General features: G+C 53.0%; 1 protein-coding gene across 1 annotated transcript; it reads left to right on the forward strand.

Annotated features, from left to right (window-relative positions):
• Positions 1-453: 453 nt before the first annotated feature.
• DTYMK (deoxythymidylate kinase) lies at positions 454-11654 on the forward strand. Its single transcript, XM_037069219.1, has 5 exons — positions 454-627; positions 1530-1638; positions 4951-5041; positions 9419-9616; positions 11229-11654. The coding sequence occupies exons 1-5, from the start codon at positions 498-500 to the stop codon at positions 11337-11339; spliced, it is 639 nt and encodes a 212-aa protein (XP_036925114.1). The 5' UTR covers positions 454-497; the 3' UTR covers positions 11340-11654.
• The last annotated feature ends 1474 nt before the right edge of the window (positions 11655-13128 follow it).

A 13128-nucleotide genomic window follows, 5' to 3' on the forward strand; every position in this document is an offset into this window, starting at 1 on the left:
GGAGTCACGGACCTTTGAAGTCCGAGCATTAGGACCGAAAGTGACCAGGCTCACTTCTCTAGGGCTGCCGCGTGCAGACAGTCCTTCCTGCGATGCAGGACGCTGTCGGCTCGGTGCGCGCTACAACTACGCGACCTGCTCGGGATCTCCGACGGCGGCCCGCGCCGCCCTTCCGCCGCAACTTGACGCAGATTCGCCGCAAACCCCTTCCAAACCGCGCGCCACGGGCCGGACTCACAACGCAATCTAGGAGGCCTGCTCAAGTGTCGGAGGGCCAGGCTTCCGGCCTAGAAGGCGGAGACTCCGCCGGAAAAGGCTGTCAGCCCTAGCCAATCCGATCAACGCCTGAAAATATCAGCCAATCCCAGCGAGCGTCTCCGACCTCGTCCCATTTCAGCCATTCCCAGTGCCCGCCGCTGATGCCAGCCAATAGGAACTCTCGACGGCCTTCTAAAGCGCAGCGACCGAGGGCAAAGGCGGGATGCAGAAGGCGGGCGATGGCGGGCCGGCGTGGTGCTCTTATCGTGCTGGAAGGCTTAGACCGCGCCGGGAAGAGCACGCAGAGCTGCAAGCTGGTGGAAGCGCTGTGCGCAGATGGCCACCGCGCCGAGCTGCTGCGCTTCCCGGGTGGGTGGGGCGCGCGGGCGGTCCTGATGGGCGGGAAAGTTCGGGGAGCTGGAGGCTTTGGGGCCAGCGGGAGAGCCCGGGCCCAGGGACCGAAAGTGTCCGCCGAGCTCACCCCGTCCGGTTTCCCAAATCTGTAGTGTCTGTGGCTGAGGGCGGATAGGGAGATCGCCTCTTTTGAAGCGGTCCGGGATCGAAGGCAACGAGCCTCACTGGCCTCCTCACTTTAGTCGGCCCGGGTGAAGCAGACTTAGCGCCGCGGGCGCCCTCTTTATCTGGGCTTTCTCATTAGTGGTTCCTATGGTCGTTGTGCCCTGTCCCTCAGCTGCGCTGCGTCTGTGTTGCCATGCATTGACCTGTAGCTGGGGGACAGGAAAAGGCACGGATGGGAAGGGCGTGGACACCCGAGAAACTGTCCTCGAAGTCCAGACTCATCCACAGAAGTTCGCCGGCGCTGTTTTGTAATCCATGCCCCAGCGTCTTGTTTTGTTTTGCTGTTCGTCCTCTGGGGGGTTTTGTGGCATATTTTTAATTTTCAAAGTAAAATATTGAACTTGGAAGTGCTTAAAAGTATCATTATTCAGATAATCAAGAGGCAGCTTAAGGTCCCAAAGCCAGGATAAAGAAGTGGGGGAAATGCTGTTTTGAATGTCGTACTGATCTTGAGGGCACTCTACAGATGTTAGACACACTTCGCCTTGAGGTTACGGCTTTGAGGTTATGAGCTCCCCGCCCCCAGCATTTCCCGCCAGAATGTGTGCCTCCTACAGCGCTTTCGCAGAATTTCTGTCTAGAGATGTAGTAAGACAAAACTAGAACTTAGACTTGAGTCCAGGACCAGAAGTTCAGTCCAAACTATTCTAAGTAGAAAGCCTCACTTCACTGGTTTTTCTCTTTCTTTTTAGAAAGATCAACTGAAATTGGTAAACTTCTGAATTCTTACTTGAAAAAGAAGAGCGAAGTGGAGGATCATGCTGTGCACCTGCTTTTCTCTGCGAACCGCTGGGAACAAGTGTAAAAGCAATGCCCCTCTTTCTCAACATTCAAGAGGGGGTGGGTGCAGCGCCTGCCTCTGAGTGGTGTTGACAGTGAGGTGGAGGCTGTCTTTGTTTACTAAACCTTTGTTGTATTCAAACTTGGTTGTGGGAGAAGGCACAGTGTTTCCACCTATGCCTCCATCTTGGCGGAAGTCCCTAAATAGCGTTCTTATCTGGGCTGTGGAGGACTGTGTACCTTGGTTGTCATTCTGTTTTGCCACAATGCCCACAGCTCCCCCTACAGAACATTCGAGCCATTACCGTCACAGTGTTTCTGAGACCTGAAAGTCCTTGGGTGACAGGTCAGATGCCAGAGTTCACTTGGCACCCTTGTCCACCATCTGTGTGACCTTGGTCTTGTTCAGCCCTCAGCCACACTAGCACCCTTGGAGGCCTGGTGTGGGGGGAGTCACTTGTTGGCTAGGCAGGCAGTGGTCAGTGTGCCCCTGCTGTTTGGAATTCACTCTGGTACTTGAAGCCCTTTGTGAGGAACTGGTTTTTCTCTCCCGCAATTTAATCTTCATGCTTAGCTTTGCTGATTCTGAACTGGGTAGGTGGTGGTCCCAGGAGACATCTCATGCATGGTGAGGGTGACGTCCTCCAGACCCCTCCCCACCTTCTTTTACAGGCCTGCCGACCAGCTACAGCCATCCACACCCCCATGCAGGAACTCACTCATAGAAATTGGGAATTGCTCTTTCTTCCTGCAACAATTTAGTAGTTTTCTCTCTACCTGGTTTTAAACTTTATTTTAAAATAATTTCAATCAACTGGAAAAGTTGTAGGAATATTGCCAAGAATTAACATTTGCCACATTGATCATTCATTCACACTCTAAAAGAATCACAGGCTGTTCATTATAAAGTACAGCGTTTGTTTGCTGTTGCCTGACAAACAGACTTAGGTGTACAATTTTGGCAGGGACACCATAGAAGTAAGGCGCCTGGGTCCTGAGGGCACTGGGTCGGCAGTAGGCCCCCTGGACCATTTGTGAGGAGGGCACCAGCCAGGCCCTCCCACTGAGCGACTCTCCTGTTAACAGAAGGGGAAGTGCCACAGAACTGTGTGAACACCCCTCAGCAAATGCGGACCCTCTGCGGTCGCAGTTGCTGACAGTCCTGGGCATTCGTGTGGTTTCAAATGGTGGCTTTCCTGGCTCCCCACCCACCCTGCGTCTGTGGATGCACAATTCTCTTTCACTTGGCGGGTCGAAAGCCGCTCCTGGTGTTCACTGTTCAGGTTGCTCCAAATGCGGCTGGCAGGAGGCTCTCCAAGCTGGGTCCTGTGCCCATGTGCTGCTTTCCTGGGCCTCGAGTGTTGAGAGCGTGATTTCGGTATAACAAGGAGTTTAGGCTTGTAGTGGAGAATGGTGTTTAGAAACCCACCTCGGGGCACCAGTGCACCCACTGCTCATGGGGATTATCTGCTGTGTGTCTGTGTCGCTACTTCAATCTGTGGTTTCACTTTTCAGTTCCCCACGCTCAACCATGGTCTGAAAATAGTAAATGAAATATTCCAGAAATAAGCAATTCAGAACTTTAAAACTGCACCATTCTGAGTAGCAGGATGAAATCTCAAGCTGTCTGCCGGCCCTCCCGGGACGTGACTTGGCCTTTCCCCAGTGTGGACACTGTTCGTTTGGTTGCTTTGTGGCCGTCTCAGCCATCAGACCAGCCGTCATGGCATGTCGGTGCCTGCGTTCACGTCACCCTTATTCTATTTCACAATGGCCCCAGAGCTCACGAGGCAGGTGCTGGTGACTTGGATTCGCTGGAGAGACCATAAAGGGCTTCCTTTAAGTGAAAGGTTCAAGTTCACTCAAGGAAAGAATGTTCTATGCTGAGATCAATATACGGCAGGAATTTGAGTCTATCTGTGAAATTGCTTGAGTTATGGACTAACTTAAAAGTATGTATGTACAGGGGGAAAACAGTAGATGCAGGGTCTGGGTCAGGCATCACCTGCATGTAAGAGGGGCAGCTCAGGAGTTCACACCAACACCTGCCGACCCTGCCGACCCCCCCAGGCTCCTGGCCCCTGTGTCCTGCCTGCAGCCCACACCTTGGAGCCTGCCTCGTGGCCTGGGCTGGTGCACATTAGCAAGAGGGACAGTGCCATGTCCACGTGGGATGTCAACTGTACAATTTTAGGGTTTCTTCCATCCTCGTTGATTAATTTTGGTTTTTGAGTACACAAAACAAATGGTTCTAAATGTCCAAACCCTACAAAATAGGTCACTGCCCGGCCCATTCCCCTCTTCTAACACCTGTACTACCCCATGGGGAATAGTGTCCCCTCCCACTTTTTCTTATTTTTTACTTTTTACCAAAAAAGCAGGTATGTATGTGTTGTCCTGATTCACCTTGTAGAAAAGGAAGCTGGCCATGTGCACTTGGTTGTACTTTGTTTTCTTAGCAACCTGTTAGGAAACTGGTTCATATCTCCTTGTGCACGTCTGTCTTCCTCATCCTTTACAAAGTTGAGTCATCTCTGTTGTGCACGTGCCGTGCTTCCTGTCTGTGGATTAGGTAGCATTTCTTTTTTTTTTCTTTTTCTTTCTTTTTTTTTTTAAAGATTTTATTTATTTATTTATCTTTAGAGGGGAAGGAGAGAGGGAGAGAAACATCAATGTATGGTTGCCTTTTGTGCGTCCCCTGCTGGGAGTTGGCCTGCAGAGAACTGGACTACAACCCAGGCATGTGCCCTGACTGGGAATCGAACCGTGATCCTCTGGTTCACAGGCCTGCGCTCAATCCACTGAGCTACACCAGCCAGGGCTATTAGGTAGCATTTCAATGGTTTGAAACTGCAGGTGAAGCTATGAGGAGAACTGCTTCGGCTGTTGCAGGTTCAGCTCCCCCCACCCCAAGTCTCCTGTGTGCTTCGCCAGGTCACTGGTGTCACACATCCTTCTGTTCCCTAAAGTGCAAGCAGTGCTCCTTGCTGATGTCAGCCCCCTCTCTGCACATCTTTCTAGGCTGCTCTCACCTGGGTGAGAAGTCAGTGGCCTCCCATCCATGGGGAAGGCACATGCATCGCCTCCTGGCTACTGCCAGCCCTCCCCACCCCTCCCCCCTGCCCACTCTGATGCCTGAGGTTCATCAGGGGACTTGTCTTTCATGTTGGGCTTTGCTGGCATCTTCTAAGCAAAGATCTAGAGCTTTTTAAATAGAAAAGTCACTGTCCCATAATCCCTGTGGTGACTGAATTGCTGGACCACATCCTCAGGGTGACAGTTCAGGGGCTGTGGAGCCAGATCTGTGGCTCAGAAGCATTTTCTGTTTTTTAGGCCGTTAATGAAGGAGAAGCTAAGTCAGGGTGTCACACTCGTCGTGGACAGATACGCGTTTTCTGGTGTTGCCTTCACCAGTGCCAAGGAGGTGAGTGCTGCTCAGCCTGGTGGAAGCTGCCAGGTATGACTGTCCAGAGCGCAGTTCGGGCCTGCGAGCCCAGGTGTCACCATGACTCCCATGGTCCTCCTGTTCATTCGTGGGAATCTGGCCTTTACCGAGGGAACGGCAAGCACCTGTGCAGCTGCAGCTTGCTTTCCCATCACATGTCCAGAGTGGCCCGACAGCAGCTTCCCCTTGACGTGGCAGAGTGGCAGCAGCTGCACTGCCCCCTTCCCTTCTGCTTTCTGTTTGGAGAGTTTCAGATCTGTGTCAGCAGGGCGGATGATCGACCACCCACACTCTGCCGTGTGCTTCATAAGTGCTCCAGTGCACATCCCCAAATAATTGTTTTTACTATATTCTGATTGTGCTTTTACAGTTGTCCCATTTTTTTCTCCCCTTTGTTCTCCTCCGCCCTGTATCACCCTCCGACCAGCATTACCCCTCGCTTACTTCATGCCCGTAAGTTCTTTGTCTTCCCCATTTCCCATGTCTTCGCTCCCCCTTATTTTGTGCCAACCATTTATTCTTCTTATTCCCTGTACCTTTTCCCCCATTCTCCTCCCTCCCCTCCCTCCCTGCTGATAACCCTCCATGTGATCTCCATTTCTATAACTGTCTTTCTGTTCTAGTTTGCTTAGTTCATTTTTGTTTTTACTTTCAGTTGTGAGTCTGTTGTCATTTTACTGTTCATAGTTTTTGATCTTCTTTCTTAGATATAAGTCCTTTAACATTTCATATAATAAGGGCTTGGTGGTGATGAACTCCGTTAACTTGACCTTATCTAGGAAGCACTTTATCTGCCCTTCCATTCTAAATGAAAGCTTTGCTGGATAGAGCAATCTTGGATGTAGGTCTTTGCCTTTCATGACTTTGAATACTTCTTTCCAGCCCCTTCTTGCCTGCAAAGTTCTTTTGAGAAATCAGCTGACAGTCTGATGGGAACTCCTTTGTTAGGTAACTGTCTCCTTTTCTTTTGTTTCTTTTAGAATTCTCTCTGTATATTTAATCTTGGGTAACTTAATGATGATGTGCCTTGGTGTGTTCCACTTTGGGTCCAACTACTTTGGGACTCTGAGCTTCCTGGACTTCGTGGAAGTCTATTTCCTTTGCCAGATTGGGGAAGTTCTCCTTTATGTTTTCTTTCTTTTTTTTTAAAGATTTTATTTATTTATCTTTAGAGGGGAAGGGAGGGAGAGAGGGAGAGAAATATCAGTGTGTGGTTGCCTCTTGTGTGTCCCTTGCTGGGAACTAGCCTGCAACCCAGGCATGTGCCCTGACTGGGAATTGAACCGCAATCTTTTGCTTCACAGGCCCACGCTCAATCCTCTGAGCTACACCAGCCAGGGCCTCTCCTTTATGTTTTCAAATAAGTTTTCAATTTCTTGTTCTTCCTCTTCTTCTCTGACACCCCTGTGATTCAGATGTTGGACCATTAAAAGTTGTCCCAGAGGTTCCTAAGTCTCTCCTCCTATTTTGAATTCTGGTTTCCTCATTCTGTTCTGGTTGAATGTTTCTTCCTTCTGTTCCAAACTGTTGATTTGAGTCCTGGTTTCCTTCCCTTTACTGTTGGTTCCTTGTATGTTTTCCTTTATTTCACTTTTCATAGTCTTCACTTCTTCCACTGTTTTCCCACCATACTCAACCATTTCTGTGAACATCCTAATTACCTGTGTTTTGAAACCTGCATCTAATCAGTTGGCTATCTCCTCATTGCTTAGTTCTTTTTCTGGAGTTTTGATCTGTTTTCTTGTTTGTTTGTTTGTTTTGTTTTTCATTTGGGCCATGTTTCTTTGTATCAGTGCACTTGTTACATTGTAAGGGTGGAACCTTAATTCACCGGGGTGGGGCAACCCAGGTCGCCACGTTGTGGTGCTGCCTGTCGGGGGAGGGGTAGAGCTGGAACAGTGCTGCTTGCTTGCCTCTCAGCAGCTTTCTGTCACTTCTTCCACTACCCACACGTGAATTGCGCCCTTCTGAGCGCTGCCCTGGTGCTGCTTCCTGGGGGGATGGGCTCGTATATGTTCTAGGGCCCCGTGAGACCCTCCAGTGGACTCTCCTGAGACACTGGCAGTTTCTCCCGCCACAACTCCCACACGTTTTTGCAACCAGAGGTTTTGAGGCTTCATTTCCCCGAGCTGGAGCCCTGGGTTCTGGCACCCTGAGAGCAGCCTGTCTCGCTCTCCAGTTGTTCCTCCATTTATCCGCCTACCCGCCAGCTGCTTCGGCTGCGCATCCTCTCTATCCCAGCTGCCCGTCTCCTCCCTCCTACCCGTCTGGATGTTTCTTAAGTCCTTTGGTGTTGGACTTTCATACAGTTCAGTTTCCTGGCAGTTCTGATTGTTTTTTTGTTCTTAAATTGGTTGTTGTCCTTTTGGTTGTGTGAGGAGGCAAAGCCTATCTACCTATGCCTCCATCCTGGCTGAAAGTGTCCCCAAAATAATTTTTTTTAGATTTATTTATCTTTAGAGGGGAAGGGAAGGAGAGAAGTATCCATGTATGGTTGCCTCTCATGCATCCCCTGCTGGGAACTGGCCTGCGACCCAGGCATGTGCCCTGACTGGGAATCGAACTGCGATCCTTTGGTTCCCAGGCCTGTGCTCAATCCACTGAGCTACACTAGCCAGGGCCCAAAGTGACTTCTAAAAGCATAACCTCACCCTAGAAAAGTTCTCCAGCAGCCATTCTGCGAACGTGCCCTCAGTGCCTCAGAGGCTGTGGGGTTGAGCCACAGGCCCATTGCGGCCCATCCTTGAGCGTCCCTTCTGTCTCGTCCCATGGTTAGGTTCCTGCATCTGCTTCCTGGCCTGAAAACATTCTTGATTTCATTGTCACAAGGCTTCTTCAGGGAGCATGGGGTCACCTCGTGATGACGGCCCATGACAGTTAAGTCACCAAGGGCTGCAGGTGATAACCTGTCCATCTGCTAGTTCTCCCCAGCTGGCTGGGTCCCTCCTTTAGAGAACAGTTTCCTATGAAGCACAGGCTGCTCTCACTCTTTTTACATTTTTAAAAGTTTTACTTATCTGCGTTTAGAGAGGGGAAGGGAGGGAGAAACAAAGGGAGAGAAATGTCAATGTGAGAGAGAAACGTGGATTAGTTGCCAACCTGCAACCCAGGCAGGTGCCCTGACCAGGAGTCACAGCAGTGGCCTTTCACGTTGCGGGACAGTGCCGAGCCCACTGAGGCTCACCGGGCAGGGCTCCAGTTCTGTCTGTGGGAGGAAGACACAACCAAGGACTGACACAGCGTTTCTGGGCTGGTCCCTCACGTCCTCCTGTTGGGTTGCTGAGTACAGGCCGTGGGACAGCCCGGTGGGGTCAGTGCTCAGCCCGGTGCAGCCCTGGGCTCACAGCTGGGTTCCAGCCCCAAGTCTTCTGGGCTTGTGGCGATGAGTCTGGCCTTTTCCTCCAGCAGTGGGACACTTCAGAGCTAGAGTGGCATGAGCAAGGAAACATGCACGGTGGGTTTCTGGGAGCACTGGTCATCCTGCCTGTCTGTGGGAAGGGGGCAGCACCCTGGCAGATGTGTGGGTGGAAGTATGTGACCAAGGGCCCTATACTCATTCCTGGTCCACTGCTCCCCACTGCAGGGCTGCTGTGTCTGGTTTGCCCCAAGGGTCAGTGCCATGTGGCCTCACTGTCTGCCTGGCCAGAGGGTGCAGGGCTGCCTCAGCATGACCACCTTAGCACTGGCTGTGAGTGAGGAACCCACCACCACAATGCTTTCTGTCCACGTGGGCGTATGCTGGCCAAGTCAAACCAGAGAGGAGAGGCAGCGAAACATTCATAGTCTGAAAAATGAAAAGCCATTACTGAGCGAGAAGCTGCACCTCTTGGTATCTCAAAAAATGATAGCTTCTCCCCCCCCCCTTTTTTTTAATTTTTAAAGCTTTTTATTTATCTTTAGAGGGAAAGGGGAGGAGAGAGGGAGAGAAACATCAGTGTATGGTTGCTTCTCATGAGTCCTCTGCTGGGAACTGGCCTGCAACCCAGGCATGTGCCCTGACTGGGAATTGAACCGTGATCATGTGGTTTGCAGGCCCGCACTCAATCCACTGAGCTACACCAGCCAGGGCCTTTTTCCCCTCTTTTTAATGAATTTTAAAAAGTTATTTTTTAAAGGGGAAGAGAGGGAGAGACACATCTATGTGTGAGAGATACAACAATAGGTTGTCTTTCGCACACACCCTACTGAGGACCTGGCTTGCAACCCATGCACATGCCCTGACAACCTTTTGGTTCCCAGGCCTGTGCTCAATCCACTGAGCCAGAGCAGCCAGGGCTTCCATTTTGGGTGAATTCTGAAACCACACATTAGACCCCACTTTGCTTCTCTCTGGGACTGTTGGTTTCCCTGTTGCAGCACTTCTGCCTGCACTGGTGCAAGCAGCCTGACGTGGGCCTCCCCAAACCAGACCTGGTCGTCTTCCTTCACCTGCAGCTGGAGGAGGCTGTGAAGCGGGGTGAGTTCGGCTGCGAACGCTACGAGAACAGGGATTTCCAGGAGCGGGTGCTGCAATGCTTCCACCAGCTCATGGGGGACGGGACCTTGAACTGGAAGGTGAGTGGAACTCACAAAGCCAGAGTTGAAGTGGGAGCATGGGGTGCTCTTAGGAACAGGGCACATCCTATCCTCAGTGGCTTTTCATGGTGGTGGGAATTAGGTGCCATGTGGGTGGGTCAGGCGACAGTTCCAGAGAGACCAGCCACACAGCAGCAGTCCCCCTGGTGGGCCCTTTCTGGAGCCAATTCCCCAGTGGGTTCCCCCCTCTGCTGGGCATCCGCCATGCGACCTTGTCATCCGGAATATGAAGTCCCCAAGTTGCTGCTCGAGGCATTGTCTACCCTATTGAAGAGTCATACCTTAGCCTGTGGTCTGTGGATTACATCCTCGAATTGGAAGTTGGGACTGCTGCCCTCCAGACCCTTGTCCTGCACGGTTTGAACCTCAGGTCATCAACGTACCACGTGGCAGAGATTCCGAGATGGTGCCTTACTCTGCCGGTCTGGCCTGGGACACTCGAACCCCAACACGTACCCCCGCCATGACTCCAATTTCCCATCTTCAGAGCTTATCAATCAGCACCCTTGGCCTCAGTGCCAGGTGTCAGCCTCACTCCTCCCTCCCTGCAGATGCGCCCATCCTACCAGTGATGCTGAGGCTGACCCCATTGCCGTTGTCCCTGGCACACCTGAGCGCCTGGGCTCCAGGGTCAGGTGGTGTGAGCTTGCTACAGGACGGGCTTGTTTCTCTCTTGTACGTGCTGTGCCATTTGTCCCATCTGGGGTGAGCATGAGGCCTCAGCCAGCCTTGGCTCATGCAGCGGAGTGTCTCACACCAGACCCAGAGTCAGGCGGTCCCAGCAGCTTGAAGTGGTTCCCCTTCAGAGCATGCTTCCACATCTGCAAGGACCCAGCCAAGAAGAGAGACAAGTAGGGAGTGAGTCCGGAAACAAACGTTTCCTCCTGATCCAAGTGGTGTCCGTCTGTCCATCCAAGTGGTGTCAGGTCTTCGTTTTGTTTCATCTCCCTTGGCCGCAAGAAGTCCCTTGTCTCGTAGGACAGGTCTGGAGGAAGCTGTTCACACTCCCACTGGCAGACCTCATGCAGGGCTAGGTGTTGAGTATGTCTGCCCCCCAGAAGCCTTCTCAGAGCGCCCATGGCCGAGACCTAGGTCGACAGCAAGAGGGGGCTGCAGTCCCCATACCCCCTCCCAGCGGAGACCAGCCCAGAGCACTCGTGCTCTCTGCATCCTGGCACAGCACATGACACGTGAACGTTGTGGCGGAGGTGGTACGGGCTGTGGCCTGGCAGGCACTGCCCGCGCTGCCTCTTATCCAGGCTTAAGCTCCCTGTTTATGGTTGGGAAGGGGCTCATGTGGGGGCACTGCGGGAACGTGGGGCACAGGGAGAAGGGGTGGGAGCAGGATGGGGTGTTGCTCCTGCGCTTGGGCTGCAGCAGGCGTGCAGGGCAGCTTCATCCCGAGGACACGAGCAACGCCCTTCCTGCCCAGCTGGGGCTGCAGGTCAGAAAGGTGTGTGGTGAAGGACCCTAAGGGGCCTGCACGGGGCCTTTCCAGAGCCTGATCCCATCGAGATCCCCACATGTGCTGAGGACGGCAAAAAGCGTTAATCGTCCTCTTTTTTTTCTCCGGATACCTCCGTGAGAACAGATGGTCAACGCCTCCAGAAGCATCGAAGATGTTCACAAGGAGATCCACAAGCTGTCTGAGGAAGCCATTCAGGTCTCTGCACAGAAGCCACTGGAGGAGCTGTGGGCATAGACGTGGAGGCACTGCCCCCTCTCGTGTCCTGTGAGACGGGAGCCACGTCGAAGTCTAAACGCATGGACCGAGTGCTCGCACTGCGCTACATGGCAGGTGGTGCACGAGCCAACGGTGAGCAGAGCTGTGGGCACGGGGGCCTCGTGGTCTGTCACGCCACCCCGCTCTGTCCTCTCAGCCTGGGGATGCTGATGAATGACTGCTTTTCACCAAAGTTCAGCAACAATCATATGCAAACAGATCACTGAAGAGGCAGGCAGTTTGAGATGTCTCTTACAGACACAAATAAAAATCACAGAGTGCATGCGGAAGGCCTCTCTGGGTCTCCTTTCTGCAGCCACTCTGTCTGGCTTCCCATGGGCCCCTGATCGGTCCAGCCTCGCCTGGGCTCCTGGCGCCCTGTGTACTGGCCCAGCCCTGTCTCACCTGAACGTGGCTGTCGGCTCTGCTGTCCTTTTTGTTGTGTCCTGAATACCGGGAGTGTGCCCTCGTTCCATCCCACCTCACCGGCGCTGAGATGGGACGGTGCCCGTCTGTTCCTGGGAGAAGCACCGGAGCTGCACAGGGAACTGTCAGTGCAGACAGCAGCTAGGAGGCCCAGTGCCTGCCCTTCACAGCCAGGACACTGGCTTCTGGGCAGAAAAAAACCGTGTGATACTTGCTTAAAGCCTGAGTTGTAAGTCGTCTGAAGACAGTGCTGGGCAGTACCTGCCTGTGGCCGGAAGGGTCCCGCACAGGGGTAGCAGCCAGGCCCTGCTCCCCAAACCAGGCTCGGTAGCAGCCAGGCCCTGCTCCCCAAACCAGGCTCGGTCCACACTTGTCCAGGCTCCCCAGAAAGGCTGGCTGTCGTGTCCTTGTCACTCAGCAGGTTGGTATGGGCAGGATGTGCCCAGACTGCCTAGCTCTCTCTCCTGGTCCCTGTTGTGTGCTCACAGGTGTGTGTTGGGGGGGGGGGGTTCGAGGAGCAGCAGTCAGGAGCTGTGCACAGACTTGACCTTTCTTTTAGGGGTCCCAGGGTTACCCACAGGGATGGCCTAGTGACACTCCGGTCACTCGATGCCCGATTTTACATAATTCCATCGGTAGTAAAAAGGAAATAGGGTTGATTTCTTAAGACCTGACACCAGTCACTTGTCTGCCTTTGAGGGTCAGGGTCATGTGGGCTGAGCCAGCCCAGTGCTTCTTGAAAGGCCACAGCTGTCAGGGAGGGTGGGCGTTGGTGGTTGGCCTGGCTAGGATGACCAGAGAAAGTTGGGTCCAGGCAGTGCCCCAAGCACCCAGCCTGGCCAGGGTAAGAGCTGAGGGCAGACCCCTCTGAACTGGGAAAGGCTGGAGGAGGGCAGGACTTTCTCTGGCCTGGATCAGGTGTTGGGGGCAAGGTGGAGGCTGCAGCACAGATCCCCCACCCCACCTCCACCACCACCCCAGCCGCCAGGGCTGTGGGGTTAGAGGGGGGCAGAGTTACACAGGTGGCGGGCAGTAGGGTGGAGGCAGAAAGGGGCGACTTCCCTAATCAAGGCCACTTACCCTTTCTTTGAAACATACCAAACATGTAGTCAAACCACCCAGCCAGGGTCATGGCAGCAGGTGTGGCTGAATGACTGTGTGCCCCTGAGCACCCTAGAGAGGCCAGAATAATGGCCCCAAAGACACCTATGTCCTTGTCCCTAGAACTAGTGAATGGCACCTGCACAGCAAAGGGACCGTGAGGCAAGCAGCCATCCTAGGCTGTCCAGGAAAGGTCTCCAATGGGGATAGGGAAGAGGCAGAGGAGCTGGCCCAGGCAGGA

Source organism: Sturnira hondurensis, unplaced genomic scaffold (genome assembly GCF_014824575.4).
Source record: "Sturnira hondurensis isolate 20B ecotype Veracruz unplaced genomic scaffold, ASM1482457v3 Scaffold0018493, whole genome shotgun sequence".
NCBI classification, from domain to species: Eukaryota; Metazoa; Chordata; class Mammalia; order Chiroptera; family Phyllostomidae; genus Sturnira; species Sturnira hondurensis.

Excerpts from the sequence above, each read along its gene's own strand:
- DTYMK (XM_037069219.1), top strand. The coding sequence starts at position 498 with ATGGCGGGCCGGCGTGGTGCTCTTATCGTGCTGGAAGGCTTAGACCGC. Across the intron at positions 5,042-9,418 it reads CCTTCACCAGTGCCAAGGAG|CACTTCTGCCTGCACTGGTG; the intron begins GTGAGTGCTGCT and ends TCCCTGTTGCAG. Across the intron at positions 9,617-11,228 it reads ACGGGACCTTGAACTGGAAG|ATGGTCAACGCCTCCAGAAG; the intron begins GTGAGTGGAACT and ends CCGTGAGAACAG.